This window comes from Micropterus dolomieu, linkage group LG12 (genome assembly GCF_021292245.1).
Source record: "Micropterus dolomieu isolate WLL.071019.BEF.003 ecotype Adirondacks linkage group LG12, ASM2129224v1, whole genome shotgun sequence".
NCBI classification, from domain to species: domain Eukaryota; kingdom Metazoa; phylum Chordata; class Actinopteri; order Centrarchiformes; family Centrarchidae; genus Micropterus; species Micropterus dolomieu.
In genome coordinates, this window is record NC_060161.1 from 8,322,861 (window position 1) to 8,345,386 (window position 22,526).

The following is a 22,526-nucleotide window of genomic DNA, read 5'->3' on the forward strand; positions in this document are numbered from 1 at the left end:
ATTGTAGCCTGAAAGGAAGACCTGCAAACACTACTCAGGTAGTTTTATTAGACACAATGCCTTTATAATACCGGTATGTTATTTGCTAGATTGATATAAATATATAATGTGCAGAAAGTAGTATTTACATTTTTAAAGTTGTTCTTCCTTCTGACTTCACGTGTCCCTCTGCTTCTGAAACCAGAGTAGAGACTGTCCGAACGTGTGCACTGTTATCTCCATTTGTAAGACTACAAAGTTGTTGGGGAGAGATGAGTGAGGCCGTGGGATGAGAAGGAGGCTATGATAGCAACTCTCCAGTGTGACCGTTCAGAACAAAGACACTTCTGTCTGTGGACGTGTTTGGACTTAATGTCTTATGAACTAGTTCACTTCAAGCACATATTGGCTTTTATTGTGTCAGTTGACATTGACCTTAAACAACAGTACCAGTAATCATGTCACCACAGTCAACCTCCCAGTTGGTAAGGCTTGAACTATTGCCAGTACCTGACTTGAGCCAATATACCTGCATTATGAATGTATCCAGAATACAATTGGATTTAAATTATTTGCCAAAATAAGCATACCTTTGGCAGCATTAACAGAAAGCAGGCAGCTAATCTTTGGGAATATACTGAGACAGTAAGACTCAAAGCTGCATACTATAACTGAAATGTGTTCAGAACAATACCTGTAGTTATCATAAAATGATGATGACAGATATTCTCTGCAGGATTCTTTCTCAAATTGGTGTAGGATGTGGACTGGGTTCTGGTGTCACACTCCTTGACACAAGCAGAGCAGAGTTTCGCCCAGTTAAGCTCAGGGTCATCTCTGGTTTCCCACTCAGTATCTTCTGTATTACACTGCTGGCAGGGGCTGTCGGGGAGATTTTGTTGCCTACCAACAGCAGACAGCACAACCCCACTCATAGCCTGGTGGTGAGTTCAGGGTTCCTGCCAACCTACCATCAGCATGCCCAGTTATTCATTCCAATTAGACTGGACTCCCTGACGCTGGCTTCTCCAGTACTATAAGCATACAGTGGTAAATATCTCTCTCATACTATCAACGCTAATGCTAAATATTTTAATCTAGATATTATCATTTTCATTGATTTTGTATAACCTAAGCAGTCATGAGAAGAAGAAAGTAAACCTCCTCCTTCAATTCACTGTTTTTTTACTTCTTATCTTATGTTTTTTTCTTACTTAAAAACAATTGTGTGGTCTGTTTTTCCCAAAAGTAAACCAATATTCATAAACCAGGTGGGAAAAAAAGAAGTTCTCCCTTCCTTCTTCCACAGTCATTAAGAGAGTAATTTACAGACAGGTGTTACTAATCGAATGCACAAGATTAGTTAACCATCAGGAAGTGTACCTTCCTCCATGAAAGCAGAACCTTTGGCAGTGTGTTCTGGAGCACTCAGGTGTGTGTCTACATCATGCCAAAAGGCCAAATAATCAGCCATGACCTCAGAGAAGCAATTGCTGCTCATCAATCTGGGAAGGGTTATAAGGCCATCTCCTAACAATTTGGAAGTCACCGTTTCACAGTGAGGAGGATCGTTTACAAAATGGAGAGCCTTCATGACAGTGGCCAGTCTTCCCAGGAGAAGGGGCGTCCCAGCCAATTCTGTCCAAGAATGATCAGTGATCAGACATATAAACCAAAATCCAAGAGCTGCATCAGGTGACCTACAGGCCTCTATGAGCACATTACATATTTATGTTCATGACAGCACAATTTGAAAAAGACTGAACAAGGATGGCTTTCATGGAAGGGTGGCTAGGAATAAGCCCCATCTCTCCAAAAAGAATATGGCAGCACAACTTAAGTTTGCAAAATTGCACCTGAACAAACCACAAAAGATGGAACAATATCATTTGGACTGATGAGACTAAAGTGGAGATGTGTGGTCAACATGCACAGTGCCATGTTTGGCGAAAACTCAACACGTATCACCACAAACACCTTATACCGACTGTCCAGCATGGCGGTGGAGGGGTGATGATTTGGGCTTGTTTTGCAGCCACAGGACGTGAGGAAACTTGCAGTCATTGACATAACGATGAACCACTTTATACCAGAATATTCTTGAGACAAATCTGAGGCCATCGGTCTTGCAATAACAGGACAATGATCCGAAGCACAACAAAAATAATCAGAAAAATATGGAAACGGCCAAGTCGAAGTTCAGACCTCAACCCCACTGAGATGCCGTGGCGAGAGCTGTGCAGAGACGAATGCCCTCATACAAGTAATGTTGCAAAGAAGAGTGGGCTAAAATTTCTCCAGAACGATGGGAGAGACCGACTAACTCCTACAGAAAATGTTAACTTCAAGTTATTGTTGCAAAAGGGGCAAGATACTGAACCCCGAATTGCCCCTGGTGGCTGCTCCGTCAGTGTATGAATGTGTGTGAATGTTAGTTTCTGTTTGAGCACTTAGGCTCAGTGTATGAATGTGAGTGAATGGTGAATGCAGATGTAGTGTAAAAGCGCTTTGAGTGATCGAAAAGACTAGAAAGGCGCTATACAAATACGGAGCATTTAAAGGTAGGTATACATGTTAGTGAATTAAAGGGTGTACTTATTTTTTCCCCACCTGGTATGTGAATGTTGGTTTACTTTTAGGAAACAATGACTATATATTGAAATCTGTTGGGGGTTTTTTGTCATCACCTGAGCTTATTTTTTTGTTTAAATAAGTTATAATAAGGAATGATAGCAAGCAACACAGGTAACTGTTTCAATGTGCAAATGGGAACTGGGCCATTGTTGCATGACAGACGTGAAAAATGATGAACCTATCCTTTAATATAATGGAGAGTGCTTTACGGCGCCCCCCCAAAAAAGAAAATTAAAGTTACAACTGTATGCAGTATCTTTGAATACCATAAAACTTTCATTAAATCGCTAGTCCCAGTTGGACCCCTCTCCGCTTTACTGGCCTGGTGTGGCTTCACATTTTGACATATAAACGCAGGTCTCAATTAGAAACCTGGTCTGGTTTTTTATAGAAGTTCTTTGGATGTATGAAACCTCTTGAAGCCCACCAGGCCACCTGCTAGAGCTAGTTCTAAGCTGCTTAGATCATGCAGACTAATATAAATATCGTTAGATCGGTCACATTCTCCACAATTAAAGTATATCAGTATATCTCAAGAGATTGAAAACAATTGTTGTCACTTATCTGTGATTTACAGTGTGTTTGTTTGACAGACTGTTGGGTGTCCTGCTTTTTGTGTATGTGTTGTATGTTTGAAAGAAACACAGGTGTTTAAACTTATTCTAGAGGTTTCCCTGTACCTTTAGGCTATGGGTGTAATGACTTCTTACTCAACTGTCAGAGCTGGACAACCTTTTCTATTATTTAAAGCCTGATAACTGGGTGACATCACAACCCCAGCCATATCTCCACCCAACTTCAACGTGCGCAAAGGTCTATCAGCCAGAATAACTGGAAACACTGTGTGGGTGTACAGGCCCTTTAAAATGTGTTTTTTATCTTGCAGTACAAAAGATGAGCTGTCCGTGGTGCTGAAGATTCACCTTGATGCCATGTGTTCTTCAGTTTCACAAATACACTGTGGGCTTTAACCAAGGGGGTAAGCCAGAGCTGAAACAGTGAAGCCGACCAAAGCCTGCACGGTTCCATGCAGCCCCAAAAATGACGTAGAAACCCTGTGACATCCCGTCACACATGAGAGATGTAACCGTATAGCTTAGATTATAAACTCTCAGTGAATCTAAAAAAACTATTTACAACTATACTACACTGCGTTGGTGTTTGGCAGATGAGCCCTTTAGGTGGGCTGATCAGACAGAGACAATATGAGTCAGACAAACACACTGAGACTTTTGTAAGTGCAGCGCTGTAGCTACCAGGATTGCAGTGTTGCTGCCGTCGCTCTACGTTACTGGCTTCGTCCAGTAATATGCTGTCTATGGCTTGGCCATGCCCACAAATGTTTCAAATTCTACTGGACATCCGAGGTTCAGAAGATCCTAAATGTTAGGTTTACATTTGGGGTAAATGTTTATTAAATGTGTTAGGAGTTTTGCTAGGACATTTGTTTAAAGCACATTTATTTAAAGCACTATACAAGGCATGTATGCCTTAAAAATATGGCTTCTGAGATTTCTCTCTCACTGTTAAGCTGCAATGAAATGGTGGAAGAAGCAGATTGTAACAAGAAAGAGAAAGTGGCCCTCAGTCACCTTAGTGGTGTTGGTAAAGTTCTCTCGGACCTATAGTTGTTCTTTTTTCCTCCTCCATCCTCTTTCTTTTCCCTCTATTTTTTCAGGGATTAGCTCTCCCAGTGTGATATGAAGCATTTAAAGGGGGAACTACTGATTTTACAAGTCAACGTCAATTTACTTCTTATGGTTAGTGCTATTGAGCATGTGAAAACAGTTATATCTTATGTGTCTCTGGAGATTTGTCAAGTCTAAGAAAGTGATTTGCTTGAGTGACATCACACAATTATTTGTCTCAGATAGACATCAGAGGTAGGAGAGGAATTTTTTTTGTTTTTGATTGTAATCCCAAAAATGAATGTATCGCATGTTGCCTAAATTCTTCTGAGTTTATTTATAGAATTTATCATAAAAAAGACATATTCATTACACAAATTGTGGGAGAGTGGCAACAAGGACAGGACCCCAGTGCAGACTGTTGAGAACAACAGGACAATTTCAATGATTTATTGATTCTGAAGGCCTACTTATTTGAAGGTCCAGGTTAAAGTTCAGGTTACAGAAGCTCAAAAGCAAACACACGAGGTGCAGAACTAACACTGCAATTGGGACGAACTGACAAAAGAGCAAAGGAAGTGGATTGGTATATGTAGAAAGTGGCTGATAAGTGAATGAGATGCAGGTGAGGTGGTGGGTGGGGAAGGCAGCCAATTGCAGAGCAGATGAGGGAAGGGGGAACAGGGGTGAGTTTAGCGCCGACAAAATGTAAAGTTTTTTTCAATGGAAACGGTGGCGCCTCAAGCACCCTGTTGTGTACGCAAGCCCACTGCATTTCCCTGCCTTTTTAACACCGTTGTGTAACGTTGCACAACATTGCAAGGAAACATGGCCTTCAATCCCAAAATGTTGCGAACCTGTGCAAAACGTTTTGAGATTGAACTCGCCCCAGGTGTGGAGATGGGTGGGGCAGACAAGTGATGGGGAAAAGAGGGAAATGAGGGAAAGTCAGAGGGCAGCTGGTTGATGGAGGGAAAAGGCAATGGGGGGCCTGGGGAAACAGAAAAATGCCAGGAGAGGAGGGACATGGAGACTGTGACACCACCCTGTTTCAGTAGCCACGAGGTTTAATGTCGAAGCTCCACTGAAACATCAGGAACCAAATCTGGAAAGATCTTGACTTTGATCTGACCAAAATTAAATGTGATCTATTTATGCTTTGTTGGTCCCTGGACCCCACGGACACAGACTGACACCCCTGAGAGCTTCAGCAGTCAAACATGCACTGTGGCACACTCCTCATGGGGGTGTGCTGTTGCTGAGTTGTTGTCACTTGGGTGTTTATCTGCCAGACAGCCTTCATCTAACGTGTCACAAAACCCTGCACACATTCCCTCCTGTCTAACATAGCTGCAGTTTTCACATTTTGTCACAGTGCCTATATTTGAGCTTGACTATGGTTGTGTATTTCTAAAAACAGCCAGAGAGCTGTCTGTCTGCATGGAAATGGTTTCGGTTGGTGTGGCAGAATGGGCCAGTCAGTGGGCTTCTTGTGTCAACTCCCCTCCGACATTAGACCAGGTCTGATAAGGTTTGTTGATGAGGAAGCCAATCTAATAAGGCTTTTACCGGCATATAGTTACACAGACATTGATTGGGAATGTTAAAATGTTTTATGCTCCACACAGTCATGGGCAGTGGACAGTGAGGGAGAAATATTCACTAAGATCATTTACTTAAGTAATATCAGCAATACCACATTGTTACTATATTTCATTACAAGTACAAATCTTCCATTGGACTATACTCCTCTTCTCAGATTTTTTATTATCATATATTTTATATTTACTTATTTATTTTATTATTTCTCTTTCTCTCTCTCCTCTCTCTCTCTTTCTCCTTCATTTCTTATCATTTTACCCTTTGTCTGTTAGTTGAACTACTTATTTCTTCTGTTTGTTTGATAATGTTGTAAGAATACAATGTTTTACATTTTAACATGCTTTATTTTATTTCTCATTTACCTATAAACATGAGTATAAGTGGATGTACAGTGCGTGTGTGCATCTATGTATGTGTGTATATAGCTATGTGTAGTCGTAGCAGGTGTGTAATAATACAACTAGCCTATATACAATCTCCTGTGGCTCAATTTCTTTTTAAACTAAATTAAATTCATGATTTTTCTTTCAAGAAAATTAAAGTTTAGAAACTACTAAGAATATTCTTACTGTATTGACTGCTTTTTTTCAGTTTTTTTAAAGAAAGTAATGGTGGCTTTATGGACTCAGTTACAGACAATAGCATGAAAATAATGTTTTTAAGAGTTAAAGTTAAATGTTTCCATCTGAAATGTAATGAAGTAGAAGTAAACTAGCATAAATATATATGTTAAGAACGAGTAGGGTCTACCTCTGTATACAGTAAATAGCCTACTTAGTCATTTACACCATCTACTAGTGTTCCTTATAGTCAAAAATAAAATAGGCCTAATTACTTATTTAATGTTATAAGAAGAGATTATCTATGATTAGTTAAAGTGTATTCATGCACATGATTCATTGCAGAATTATAAAAAGCTTAGTATTAATGGTCATATTTAATGAAATCATTTTACATCAACGACCTCTATTGGTCCGCGAACCCCAGCTTGAACCCCAACCGTGTGGCCTAGACAGTGGTTAGTAATGTCTCTGGTCCTTTTTAGATACCCGTCTTTAGGCTTCACGTCGCGGTGAACTGGAATGTCTGGAGCGCTTCCGTGTCATCAGAGTGTCTGTCTACCCGGAGCCTTGCGCGCTGCACCATCTCTGCCTGAAGGACTGAGGAATCCGGGGGGGGGGGGGGCTCCATCGCTGCCGTTTCTTGTCTGCCAGACACCGAATGTGAACTTAAACCGGCGGGTTCAGCTATGAAGACTGAGCAAAGTTGTGTGGAGACACCGGCCACTCTCCGGGGGGCCAAAGATCTGCTCCAAAAGCTAGCGCCCGGCGAAGAGGTTGCCCTGGAGAAGCAAGTCGACAGCAAATACGTCGATTTGGAGTTAATGGACGTGAACACATGCGGGGTAAAACCGGAGAAAGACTGTCCCTTTGGTGAAAAAGACCAAATGTCTGTCCTTTTTAACAGTAGCGGCACCGGAGCTCTGCGCGCACCGGCACCAAACCACGAGCTGGCCATTACTGGCGAGACTGAAACTAAACAGAAAGGGGGTTCGGAAATTGGGAATTGTGCAGAAGATGTCAAGGAGAGGCCCTCTGATCCATCCTCGTCATCAGATCGTCCTTATCTTCACGCAAAGTCAGACAATTGCCTCAAATCAGGAGACAAAATCGAACCCGCCGTAACGCAGCCCGGGGTGCCAAATAAAGAAGACAACAAAGCCACACCCAGAGACCAGGAATTACACTGTAGTGATAATTATCTGAGCGGGAGAAGTGAGTCGGATGATTATGAGGAAGATGATGATGTTAGTTTGGTGCTTTCCGACGACTCCGTCCCGTGCGTAACGGAGGATGAGTCCCATTACATTACCACGCACGAGATCCAGCTCTCGGAGCTTTCTGACCATGAGGGGGACTACGACGTGGGCTCCTCCGCCAGCTGGGACATTGAGGACGACAACCAGGTGTACTCTTTTGTCGATTATGCTTCTTTTGGCGGTGATGGAGCGGCGCAGGAGAGGGGGGACCGGGGCGCAGCAGCAGCAGCAGCAGCAGTCAGCACTCTGCTTGAAAGTGATCTGTGCGATGCGGCCAAGTTCACCAGCTCAGATGAGAGTGTGTTAAAGTCCCAGCAGCAGTGCAGTGGCAACAGTGCGGGACAGATCCACCTGTCAATCAGAACCACTTCTCGAGCTATAAATGACCCTAGCAACATCCAAGAGCAGGGAAATATTCTTTATCATGCCAGGCGCTCTGGAGACATGAGTCGCTATGTGTTTAGGGGAGTTGATGGGAAGGCAGAGACGTTGTGTGACAGGGCAAAGTGTTTCATAGCTGCGCCCGGACGCTTGCACTTTGGCCGCAAATTGAGGGGTAAAGAGGTCACCGGGTGTTCCAGCGGTGCGTCCAGCGCTGTCAGCGAGCTGGACGACGCTGACAAGGAGGTGCGCAACCTGACAGCCAGAACCTTCAAGAGCCTGGCTTATCCTTACTTTGATGCCATTAATTTCAGCGCATCAAGTGAGTCCTCTGCATCAGAGCATGGGATAGGGATAAACAGATGGTCCACGTTTGTCGACCTGAAATATGGCAATATGAATATGTCACAGGGACTGGACCAACGTTTTGTTTCCCATAAAAACTCAACGGCCTCATTTGAAATAGCCAAAAATATAGACAATAGAGGTTATAAGGACATTACACTGGCAAGCATCAAACCGCCCACCAGCAAGATCTTCACTCTGAATGGGAATCCCCACAGCGCATCGACATCTACAAAGAAAATAGAGCTGATGGGGAAATTCAGTCAGGGCCAGAGTGGGGTCATTAGACTAACAGAGACTCTGAATTTTCGTTGCAATGTCAAATCGGGAATGTCTGGGGGAGAAAGGCGCACCAACTTTGCACAAAACGCCACAGGATCACGTTCCACAGATGAAGTTACAGTTAACAGTTTGCCAAGCGGCCAGAGGAGAGGGGCCAGCAAGCCGCCCTGTAAAACCATGGAAGACGCACACAAGAAAGCCATATTCGCCTCGAGTCTGATCAAAAATGTGATTTCTAAGAAGATGCAGTTCGAGCAGGAGCGCAAGATGGAAAGAGGGGAGATAAGTGAGCCGCATCCGACGTCTTCTCCGTGCTTTGTACACCAGGAGAGCGACAGCCACGGGGGGAATAGGAGCCGGGAGCTGCACAGACAGAGCTCCAAGTTTTCCGAGAGCAGCTCTGACTACGCCATAATGTGCGTGGATGAATTAGGGGACATCGTGGACAGCGGCTCATGTGATACCAAGAGCGACTCTCGGAGAGGAGACACGGCCGCCCCCGCATCAGAAACTAATTTGGAACAGGCAAATGAAGCTGGAATCAATACTAAAAAAGGCACATTGGAAGCGTCTAAAAGCACGCTGCTTCGCAGCCAAAATAGCGCGTTCAGATGCTGGAAGGACGAGGAGCTAGAGTTTCAAAAGGATCATAAAAACGATGAAACTCTGGAGGGGAAGTCGCCTTCAGCTAACGACAAAGAGAGCGAGGGGGATCAGTACTCATCGGGCAGAGACAAACTGACTAAAATGTCACATTTGTTTGTGCCAAGCATCCAACTGCTGGCCAGTGACGGAGAAGTCGGACAGCAGCTGCAGAACAGCAACTATTCCCCATGTGGAGATGGAGGAGGGACACAACTGCGCTCCGACAACACTTTATACATCGAAGACTCCAGAAGGGTGGCTACATCTAAATCCCCGGAAATTAAAATTAACTTAAGGAGCGTCAGAGACAATAAAAAGGAGCCTTTTGGCGTCTCCAAACTGCGCGCTCCTAATATAGGCTGTAACACAGCCAGCCTCATCAGAACAGATGACTTCAAATGCCAGGCGCTGACTGCAGCTTTAAAGGGTGAGTCTTCAGATAAAGTGCCGCATTTCATGGTTAGAGACATTAGAGATCACAAAGGGAAGCTGCAGACGCCCATACACCAAGTCAGAGATGTGCGCAAACTTGTGAAAAGCTCCTATCACTTTGTTTCTTTGGATAACAACGAAAATAAAACCAACGTTGCCTCTGCTGACAGCCATTCAGAGCAAAAGAAGCAAATGCCCTATCGAAATCCCAATTCCGTGTCCCCTATAGTGATAAAATGTCATTCTGTGAATACAAACAGTAACGGAAAACAGTCTGGAAATCTTACTGAGTTATCTAGACGGGAGTCGTTAGACATAGACAGATCGTCTCCGGAGGGCACTAAAAGTGCTCCTCTGCAAAGGGCAGCAGGGAGAGCACCCATAGGTAACTCAAATAATTCATCAGAGGGAAGCATTGGATTGAGAACAGAAAGCAGGGTAGCTTCAAAGAAGCAAGAGATAACATCAGATATCTCAGATAAGAAACCTGAATCAAAGATGGCGAACCAGGTTGCTTTGGAAAAACTCCAGGCAGCTGTGAAAACCATGGAGCAGCTCTATGTATTTGAAAGAAATGAATGGAAGAGGAAGAATGAGCCCCAGCGCCTGACAGACAGCCATGTGCTTTCACTGATAGCCAGCGATGAACATGGAGGACCTGAAGAGGAAGGAGCGAGAGCGTGCAACATGGACAAGACGGTCAGAAGAGACTCCTATCCTAACACTGACAAGACGCCACCAGCAGTAGCAGTGTCACCCGGAAATGCCATCCTGCTGAGGCGAGAGGACAAAATCTTTCAGACTACCGGCAGCCGTGATGACAGGCAGGTTGCTAAGTCACTGCAAGCCGCCAGCACCACGGGGAACAAGAACATGTTCAACCTCAGCTCTAGCTTTAAGGCCCCCGCAACCGCAAAGACGCCCCAGCCAAACAGCGTCACACAAACACCTTTCAGCACCAAAAGCTTCACCCCAAAGTCCCCCAAAGTGCCTGTGCCCTTAAATATCAGCCAGAGGAAGCTTAGTGGTCATGAGGGAGCTGAATCAAAGGAGGTAGAGAGGTCCACGCAGGAGCTCTTTAGCGCCTCAGCTGACAACGAGAACTACCTAACCATTCCGGTCAAGTCTCACGCCAGCAGCAACAAACAAGCCTCATCTGCTGAACAAACATCAGCGTACACATGTAGCACCCAGACACACCTAACCACACCATCAAGCCACTTGGGATCCGGCAGCAGAGGCCAGGAAGTCCACAACCAGTCCCCTAAACGCTCCAGCATTGTGATGGAGACACACTCACCAGACATCCCTCCTGCCACCATCTACCACTCCTTTCCGTTGGGCATGTCCACCAATCAGCCTCAGGTGTATTGCTTCTCCCCAGCTATCACCCCTGCTCCCACCCTGGACCCCTTCCAGGCCACCCAGAGGAAGATGCTCCTCGATCCCACCACTGGAAACTATTACATGGTGGACACTCCGGTGCAGCCAGCCACCAAGCGCCTCTTTGACCCCGAAACAGGCCAGTATGTGGACGTGCCTATGCCGCAACCTCCTATGACCCCGGTGCCCATGCCGATCTCACCTTTGGCCCTCAGCCCAGGAGCATACGGACACACCTATATGATCTACCCAGGCTTCATGCCGACACCATCCGTGATCCCGGCCCGGACGCTGGTGCAGTCGCAGATGTCGGTGCACTCCGAGGTGGAGAGTGGCGAGAGAGGCTCGTCGCAGCAGACTGAGGGCATGTACATGGAGAGTCCCTTTTACATGGCCACTGGAAAGTCTCCCCAGGCGGCTCAACAGCAGGCCACTGCCCACAGGCCGCCACAGGGCTTCTCCAGCGTCAAGCAGCCGGTCATCAGCATCACCTCCCAGCAGGGGCCCAGGATCATAGCCCCGCCCTCCTTTGACGGGACCACCATGAGCTTTGTGGTGGAGCACAGATGAATGGAAGCTTACCTGGACAGGTGAGTTGTTATAACTATAAATATCCAAAGACAAAAGAAAAACTGACATGAACGCTCATTAAAGGTTGTCTCAGTGGTATGCACACAGGGAGGATGTTAAGTGGGCACCGTTTCTTTTGAAACCCTTATTTTAATGGGATGTACAGTATATATGATCTAAGGGGACACATCTTTTTTTTTTAATGTCAACCGAGCACGAGACTTGAGCAGTCTGACTACCATTCTGGCTGGCCAGGTACCCCTCCAGTCTGTCAAAGTGCCAGCGGTAGCCAAAATTCTCTGCTTAGCATCAAAGGTCGTTCTGGTGAACCTGTGTTTTACTGAGGTTCCCTGCTTCTTAGAAGGTCTGAGCATACAACAGGATACTAATATTATAAATGTTAGGGCTTCTCATGCTATTGCTAGGATCTCAACTACTACCAAAACTATGATGATTGCAAAAGAATGAGGACCAATTCGTATGGAGACCTAAAGTGCTCAAAATTACACACATTGTCTAAAAAAACAAAAAATGTGGGATTATGAAATACATATGTTATTGATTTTTGGCAGTGTGGTAAAAATGGCCTCATGAGATAAAAAGTCAGGTTTTGGACTACAATAAAAATGACTTGCAGTGATCTGTGTTGTTGAGAAAAGCAGGATGGAATAACAATTTATAAGATTTTCAATTTATTTTATTTACATAGCGCCAATAGCGAGCTGAGTTTTAAAAATATATACATTGTTAGCTAATTTATTTTATGTCTGTATTTATTTATATTATTTATTTCACAATGTCTTATTTATTTATTTTGATCCCTTTGTGTTCCGTAGAGGCTTTCATCTAACCTCATAAACGCTCTAGTACGTAATGGTTTGGTGGGGACAATTTTATATCTACCCTAAAGGCAACTTCGTCACAGTGCATTTATTAATGTTCAAGTATCATGCCAATTGTATAAGGTCATTACGCACCCAGTGGGTAGTGTTTTTATGTCTTTTAAAGCTTTCTAATCTAATAATCTACTAGGATTCAACAGGCATAAAATATGAAGAGACAAGATGTGATTGTAATGTTTGCAAGTAATTCAGCTAGCAAGCTAGTTGTGATATCACAGCAGAGATACAGAGGATTATACTGATATAAGACTCTTCATGGGCTAGGTGTTTGAATGTGTGTGTGGCATGGTGGACATGCACTGTGTGCAGCAGTAAAAGGTCAGGTGGTGGCAGGAGTTTGTTATGTGTGTACATTGACTGCTTCAGCTGCTGCTGGACATCAAGAGGCTGCCTGGCAGGTCAGAGTCGCAGCAGGGTCAGCCGGCTTTTTATAGGACCAGTCATTTTAAGAGAGAGAGAGTGAGAAGGTTCACTGATCAGTAAACACAACATGAAACATAGCAGCAGATAGCAATGTGGATGAACATTTGGAGTTCCCCTTCTCATCTGAGAAGGACACCCACATATTGGAGGGCTCAGTTATGTTTATAAAGTAAACAGATAGTCTCTAGCCTGATGGTTATAGAAGCCCTGAAAGTCAAGTGAGAAAAGCTAATTGCGGTGATCCATTTTCTAAGTCTGATTTAAATATGTTTTTCTCCTGTGTTTATGACTTGGCTTTTGCCAGGATACTTTCTCTTATTGTTTTTTTTTTCATCTGTGAAACAGGGGGGGAAAAGTACATTTTGGACACAAGAGGCAAAATATGTGTAAAATATAATATGTGCCTTGGATTTAGAATGCATGGAGAAATTACAACTCACCTTACGAAATGTTAGCAGGCTACACACATCCTGATGTTAGCATTATGAGCATGTTAGCATGCTGATGTTAGCATTATGAGCATGTTAGCATGCTGATGTTAGCATTATGAGCATGTTAGCATGCTGATGTTAGCATTTAGCTGAAAGGTTTACTGTGCCCAAGTACAGCCCTGCAGAACTGCTAGCATGGCTATAGACCTTTATTGTTGTTAAGCTTTTACCAGTCACCTCTCTTTTGTTTTCAAGATGTGTTTTTCCACTGTTTATTATATATATTTTTACCAGTGGCTGTGTTATTTTACCAATTATATATTTTTACCAGTAGCTGTTGCCTGGCTGAAAGCAATTTAATTTGAGGTTTACTTAAGGTTTGGTTTCTGAAATCTGTCAAAGACAGATGAAAGAATTATGACTGCTGTGATCAATATTTTTTGCAAACCACCATACAGTATCTTATTGTTTGATAAGAATTTATTAGTTAAAAGTGGATTTGCTGGTTCATATTTCATTAGACTTTCTCCCTGTCTGTCATTATATAACAGACAGGGTCATAAAAAATCTGTAATAATCTCTTAACCGTCATTTTAATTGAATTTGTTTAATGATATAGCCTATTTAATAGCACTAGTGCGTCTAGTGTGTCACATGGTCCCATTTTTATTCAAAATGTTCATCTCACATTGGTTTCACTTACAGCAGTGGCCAGCAAGAGCAGCCCCGCGGGCCAAATGAAATATATAAATGAATGAATAAATGAATACTTTGACAGCAGCTGGTGCTGAAATAGATCTCAGTCATGGCAGCAACAGTTACTCACATAATCACTTCCTCTTAAGATTGTGCCTGCAAAATAAAAACCAGAGAAAGTTTTTTGTAGCAATGCTTTATTTTGAGTTGAATTGAGAGCTTTTACTTTGAAAAGTTCTGAAAGACATTCAAAAGAGTCTGTTACCTGCTTGACACACCTTTCAAAGGAGCCTTAGGACATGAAAACAAGCGTCCAGAGTTTGATGGATGTGGATCAGTCGCACACACTCCAGCACATGCTTTCTTATGAGTATGTGAAACAGTCTCTTCAAAGTTAATTTGTTGAAGAGGGAAAAAATACATATTTGCCCAAGAGGGAACTAAATACACAACTCTCTGATTGAAAGGCCTGTGCACTACTGACTGAGCTTACCAGACATCCAGCAATTGTTGAAACACTAGCTGCAGCTAGCTGATAAACATTATCAGTATTACTGGCTTGTCCTTCACCCTCCACTGCACCCTCTTTTTCACCTTGTTTATCAACCAAATCACACTTATTGGGCTTTCTAGAAAAACTTCAGACACTCAGCTGCCGGGACATTTTGCGATGTCTAGGTTATGTGTGATATAGCCTACCAATGTGATGGCTAAAGCCAGCTAGACAGACCATCGTTTTATAGTATGTATTTAATATGGTACAGAGAGTTTGATTTTATTTGATTGTATTAATCAGTGCTTGAAGTGGACAAAATAGGTGCCAGTGCCCCCCCGAATTTAACGAATTTGAGCATTAAATACTTAGTTTCCTGCATTCTGGAGACATTTTTCTGCACCAATTTAAAAGGGAAACAAAATTAAGGTGGCAGGTGACAATTCAAAATATGAAAAAATAATGCAATCTAATACAGTAATCAGCTTTTGGACAATGCACATTTGTTTCTTCTATATTTCAGTTGCATTGCATGTTTTCTTATTGTGCATTGTTTCATTTGTTATTTTACATTTCTCGTTACAAATTGTTTTTCAGAACATTTCTAAAAGCATTCAAAAAGTGATGGAGACATTCTGATTCTGACCTGTCCCCAGCGTCCCCAATGAAATCTGTCAATATTTGTAAATGCCCCGCCCCATCCAGGCTGTGATTGGTCAGTTCACGACAAGTGACATTGAACTACCATCAGCACACATTTGTTTTCCTGTAAGCAACTCATTTATGCAGTTTTTTTTAACCTCTAAAACATTTAGCAGAGGAATGTACAGCTCATCCTCCTCCATGTTAATCTAATGTGACATGCCTCGGCCTCCGTAGTAGCTGACAGGCCACTGGCTGCAGTCGAGATGAGAGAAACACTTTAGGAGGAATCAATTTACATGTAATGTAATTAATTTGATGCCAAATGATTGGTCACATTTCTAAATAATAAAGTCGTAGTGACTCTACTAATAATGGTATATAAATACATTGGATTTTCCAAAGCAAAGATGTAACAATACATCTTCATAAATCGTACACCGGTGCACCAATGCAAATCGATGAATCTTACCATTCCTATCACTCACAGAAGAAAAGAGTCAACCCACAACTTCCACTGAACTACAACTAAAATAGTAAGGGATACTTGGAACACATGGAAATACTGGAATACTGCCAATTCAAACATGTGCTGAGTCAAATAATTCTCCACCTGCTGTCTTTTCAGCTTCACTCGGATAGAGCGGCTTCATCTGCAGAGCTGGTGGGTAGAGAAACTGATTCGGTGTGACCCACTGTGTAACTTGGTGTTAAAGTGTAAATTTTCATTTTAAATATGGTAATAATAGTTAGATACATCATTTTGCTACTCATTTTACAGAGATAGTTTAGGACTTTTGAAGTGGGGGTATGAGGTACTTATCCATAGTCAATGGATGACTACAGTAGGTGGTGGTGAGCGTGTCCCCAGCGAGGAGAAGCAGAGAGTTTTACCTGCACAGAAGCTAAACAATGCTATATTTAGAGTATTTTCAGTGCTTCGGCCATTTCCTTTGGGACTACATTTTTGCCACCGTAGAACATAAGCGCAACTTGGCAGTGCACTGTATAAAGGAAATGACCTTGCAATTATGAACACTAGTGCTGTAACCATTAACATTCTTTGATAAGTTTGGTCATCTCCACCACCAATGATGAATCACCCGGTATCTTTAGGTTAAGTGCTTCTGTGAATAACCAACCTGTTCATAGCCAACTGTCTGAGGCTAGGCTAGGCTGAGATTCAGTTAGAGACAAAAATCTGATGCCACTATTCTAGATAACCTAGGACTAATCCCAACTTTCGTATAAATATTTTCCCTTTTAAAAAAACAATACAAACCCACTGGGCATATTTGAAATGTTTGCTACATTCCACTCCGGTAAAGCAGTTGGCAGTATGTAGAACATTAGCTGTAACAGTGAGGGGAAGTCAACATATACAGTCTATGCGATGGACGAGGCATTGCTCTACATCGTATTTCACTAGCATATACCCCTAAAAATAGATGCGTGAGAGCCGGTAAAATGATTCACGATGTGCGAGTAAAGATATAACCTACAGTAATCATTCTGCATGAATGGTTATGGTTATTGACAAGTTAGTACTTAGCATTAATTAATTAGAGACCAATGTAGACTGTTTTTATTTGCACAAGGATTTAATGAATCCACAAAAATAAAACTGCTGTACTGGAATTAATATTAGGCCTTTACTAGTGGAAAAATATATAAAATTATATTGAATATAGTAACTATAAGTAAAATATTATCATTATACTAACAGTTTACTATGAAATTAACATTATACTGCTTGGTTCATTAGTGTTCCTGGCTGTGACGACAGTTGTTTGGGTCACTGGAGACACCTGAAGTCGTATCTGAACTAGCGTCATGGCATTTTTACATACAATACTGTCCTTTCATCTCTTCCCAGGAAACTAAACAAACGCTCACATTTGGCCTCATTAAAAAGCTGGCACTCCCTGCCAGTCAGTCACTGAAGAAGCTTCTCGGAGGAGAGACGAAACATCTTTGAGTATCCTTAGAACACACGGTTTCTTGTGACTCTACCATCCTATTGTACACAAATGAAACCTTTCACATGTGGAAACAAAGTTTTCTCTAATGAAAGTACCTCTGGTAAATGGTGTTGTGGGTTATCAGCAGTTAATAGTGTGTTTGTGAGAACGTAGTGTCTGTTTTGTTTTCTTGGTTCCTAACAGGGCTAAGCTCTGAGTGGATGCTGGACTGCTCTGGGTTTCAGTCTCTTGAGTGTGCTACCTGGCTATTTTATTGCTGGAGGTGATCAATTAGGGCCCTTCTATACAAGGGCTCATTTACATCCTGGTTAACCTTTTCTCATCTACACAAGATATAACAAATATGCATTTCTTGCTTTGTTTTATAAAAAATGTAAAGACTCACTTACTTTGTAGGCCTATATTATATTGACTGCTATATTTTCTGTTTGTTACTGTCATTTTTTTCATTTTACAACAATTATTGCATAATATCTTTTATAAATATTATTTATAATAGGTCTAGAAATTATTTATAGCAATATTTATAAATAGTGTTTATGATAAATATAATTTATAATGTTTAGCCAAATATCTATACCAATTAACTTTTTTTTTTTTTTACCATCTATTGTGTATTGGGTTATATGAATGTGTCACTACAATTGCTTTGAAAAGCATAAATCATCATTTCTCACCATTTGTTTTGATACCTGAATACCTGAAAACATAAATAGTTAATCAACCATGCTGAATTCATTGACATAATACTTTTTTTAGATCAAGTTTTTTGATGATTACCTAATGACAGAATTAACATGGCCAATCCTTCTTCCCTCTTGCAGGCAGGGCAAAGAGGGACCTCTTGGACAACTCACCTGTGTGACCTGCAGACTGATGTACTTTTTAAGCCCCATTTAACATGTATTTCTACAGTATGCATATCACTGTAATTTTTCTGACACTGAGTTGATGATTGTTTTGTACTTAAAAGAGTTTAAAGACGGTGGATCTGCCGGCCAATCCACCCCTTCTTTCATTTTGAATCAACTGTTAGTTAAATATGTCTAAAAATCCTGTCTAACCCAACATCAAGCATTCTTTCATAATAACTACAATGATGATGTTGTCAGAAAACAATACCACATTTGTGAAAAGATCATCATGTTTTTAGAAGTGTTCATGCAGGAAGGTATTATATTATATTCAAAGGATTAAGCCATGTGAATTATAAAGGATGTGGTGGTGTTTCAGGCAGTCAGTTTTCTGCCTTCTGAGCTGCTGAGCTGTTTGAATGTAGAAAATCTTTAGCTGTGGTATTGTTTTGGATTCAAATGTTGCTCCATCCCTGCCCCACTTGCCATGTATCAATTTATTTAAAATAAAATAATAATAATAATTGTAACTGTCAAAAAGTCCAAATTAAAGGATCAATTTACCCAAATTACTAAAAATATGCTGATTCTGAAAAAAAAAAAATCAGTATGGGAGTCATATACCAAGCAAATTGATTCCTAAACTTAGCGAACAGATCAATGTTGTTTACAGTATAGTAGCTGTTTACAGCTCTGTAAATGACACACACATTGCCTATCAGTGTTAGGAAAAATGTGTTTAGAGATATAACTTGTGCCTTAACAATCAAAAAGGAATTGTACAATGGCTCACATGCAGTGACTCACTTGTTTCAGTCTATACTGTAAAGTACAGCACATGGGATAGTCAATTAACAATAACAATAAATATTGTATTACATGACTTAAAAGCAGTTTTTAAATTGACAATTTCCTGCTTTTATTCTAAATAACCGATGCATTATACTGAACCTGTTTGTAAAGTTTCCCCTGAACTTTCATGTGCTCAGTTTAGTTTAGCAACAGGTCTGTATGATGAGCAGACGTCGCTAGATGTAAGGCAGAAAATGTGTATTTTTTTTGTGTGTGAATGGACTTTGAAATCCCAAATGCAGAATTAAATTGTTAGATTTTTACTGTTCCAATCTTAAACTTGAAAATGAACACATAGTATATAACAGAGGTGTGCAACACAGCAAAAATAACCTCCCAATATTTTTCACCAGTTGTGTGTGATGTTAGTCTTCCAAAGTGTGTATATTCCTAAACAATCTGTTTAATCTACTTCAATGTGCACTTTTCCATTTAATCACATTATAATAGTTTGTCAGTGAACTCAAAGGCCTCTTCAAACTCACTGGTTCCACTGATGGAATTTGAATTATCATTTATATCAGTTTTTGATGCATGGAGAAGAGTTTTGTTTTTGTTTTGTTTTTTTACTTCTGTGCAACAGAGGAAAATAAAGCTTGTTGTTGTATTTTAAATGAAATTCTGTATAAGTGTAAATACTTTTCACAGGTCTCAAGGAAGGCCTGATGTTCTGACGCGTCACTGAATGATTTCTGTGATTCAAAGCCTTGCGCAAAGACACTTAAATAGGGTGGGGTTTAAACCCACACCACCCTGCTGCTTTAAAACCATTACTATGAACTTTCTGGACAGACCGTTAATACTGTGAAGGTAAAGGAAAGTAGATTTGTCATGAATAGAAAAAGTGAGGATGTCTGTTTTGAATGAGGGGACTTTTATTTGGAAATGTTGAATGCACCATGCACCACAGGGACTGGTGGGTTTAGATGGACAGAGAGAAATGAAACGATGGAGAATCTTGTCCAAAGTAAAATTAATGCTCAAATGAAGACTTTAGGTTTTTAATTTTGATGTGGTTTGAAAATGTACAGTGTTGTGTCAAAATTGTCACAAATACCGTAAGGGATGTTTCATCAGATGCTGATGTTAAATTTGTTTGTGCCTTGTGAAAATTTAATAAATATAAAACCCTTTTGCAGATCTCTCTATTATATTTTCTACCTGTTGTTTGTTGTTTATACATGACCTACAGTATGAACCACAAGCACATGGAGCTTCAGTAAAACGTCACTGGAATACCTGGAATATACTAGTTTAACTGTTGTTGTTTTTTTCAAAAACCACATACAATCTTTAATTGTTCTGCTAGTCTCTTGATCCTTGAACCTCTGGAGTGGGTGGTACATATAAACACAAGTGACCACACACAGCATCAAGTTCTTTGAGGTGTGGGATCCAGGTAGGATCTGTATGAACCTGTGGAACAAATCTGGTCAACTAAAGACCAAGAAAACTATCATGTCTAAAGTGGGTTCCTAGAACAGCTATCATGATTATATAGTGTGTTATATTTAAAATAGCTCAGCAACAGTCACCACCTCCGACAGATGAATGTAGATGTGTAAATGTGGAGGTTATTCATTTTTAAAGCATTAGTCAAAAGTTATATGACAAAGGCTTTGGAAAAAATTTAAATTTACATACCTCTTCTGTCCTACCTCCACCGTCTGGAGATACAATTAATGAATTCATTAAAGAAATACTTATTCTTATTCAAATATTCAAACTTCATGATTCCCTCTTCCTTGCCAGAAGAAATACATCACTTAAAAATAAAAGGACACAATTCATTGAGAGTGGAATTATATTTTCAACATATAACTAGTTCTACAGGGTGTGCTGGACAGATTTACTGGAAAATTGCTTTTTAAAAAGTGATACCACACCTTACAGCATTACACCTCTTCTTAACATATAGCTTGCATGGAGTGCAAAAACATGTCCACATACAGTATACTACGAGCGATGTCGCCCATGTTGACTGGAGGGGACAACGGAAAGACTAGGATTACCACGTCCAGACTCCAGCTCTGTGCTTAACACACAGACCTGAGATTATATCAGAAAAGACTGATCGTGATTGACTTTTCATCTCACTCTCTGATATAAAGCAAAGAAGGGTATTTCCCTACATGAACTGGAATAAAGGAGGATGAGATGTATTAGCTGGTCTGGAAATGGAGGTAACACTTTCTGTGAGCAAAAAGTCCTTCAGAGACAGAGGTGGTACATGGAGACAACGCTCACCTCGCATTTGGTCTGAATGCACAATATTGGCTGATAGAATGAATCTTCATGGACTCTGGTAGTTTCAGTCTCACGGGCAAGGGGTTTATGACCTTGTCAATCTCCTATGGACGCCCCAAAACGAGGTGCCAAGTTACACGACTTCCAAGGGAGATCCCTGGAGGACAACTACACTTTCTAACCAGGCTGGTATGAGAAAGCAGGAACAGAGTGTGGTCAGCAAGGCATTGGTTGCGAGCAGCAGCACGGATTAGGGCAGACTGGGACTCCTTCCAAACCTGGAGGAACTGCCACTTTAATCTCCTTGACGGTAAAAAAGGGACAGTTGAAAACCCACGGCAACTGTTTGTTTCTCCAGGAGGCGTGACGAGCCAAAATACAGCACAGATGTCTCCAGATCCTGGCTGGCCCGCTCAGTCTGCCCGTTGGCCTGTGGATTGTACCCCGAAGAAAGACCGGAGGTGGCGCCAATGCGCTCGCTATGGAAACAGTGGTCTCCACCTCCCTAGTGGCAACAGCCATCACACAGGAAGGAGGGAGAATGAGCTCTGGCTTGGAGTTGGGACTTCCCAGGTTCAGATTGGCAGGAGAGAGAGCATCAGCTTTAACATTACAAGACCCAGGGCAGTAAGTAAGTGCAAAGCTAAACCTGCCTAAAAACAGAGACCACAGGGCCTGATGAGCATTGGGCCACTTTGAAGGGGCAATATTTATTCTTTCAGCAACCACTGGCGGTGCGGTTCTAAGATTGCAACCAGGTGTGTGCTTGCATGCGTGCTCGCTCGAACTCATGTGCGAGCATAATCCGAAACACAACCGCTTTCATACAGAGATCCCATAATAAACGCGGAAACACCGGCATTCCAGCTGTGGCTTTTCTCCAGACATGTTCAGAATGAATATAAACGAAATGCCGTGTGAGACAGAAACACCATGGAGTAAGAGGCTTTACTCACTGACTGCTAGAAATACCTCCTGCAACACATAGGAAATCAATTGCATATTTACAATATCAGTTTACGTGGTCAGGCAAGTTACTAACCATGAGCCAGTGGTCATAAAAAACCAGGAAGTAACTCAGGTGTCCTCATACAAATATTTAGGTGTCCACATTGACAGTCTTCTTTGCTGGAACACACATGTTGACAATCTGTGTCACAAATTGTAGCAGAGGCTTTATTTTTTAAGGCGTCTAAGGTTGTATGGTGTGAGCAGTCAGATCATGATGATCTCCTACCATGCAATCTTAGAGAGTGTCATCAGATATGGAATTACTGCATGTTTTGGCAACTTAACAGTTACGT

The 22,526-nt window shown here is 41.6% G+C and overlaps 1 protein-coding gene across 1 annotated transcript; it reads left to right on the forward strand.

Annotated features, from left to right (window-relative positions):
* The first annotated feature begins 7,092 nt into the window (after positions 1 to 7,092).
* On the forward strand, positions 7,093 to 11,700 carry lg12h4orf54 (linkage group 12 C4orf54 homolog). The gene has a single exon (XM_046065303.1). The coding sequence runs from the start codon at positions 7,093 to 7,095 to the stop codon at positions 11,698 to 11,700; it is 4,608 nt and encodes a 1,535-aa protein (XP_045921259.1).
* Positions 11,701 to 22,526: the final 10,826 nt, after the last annotated feature.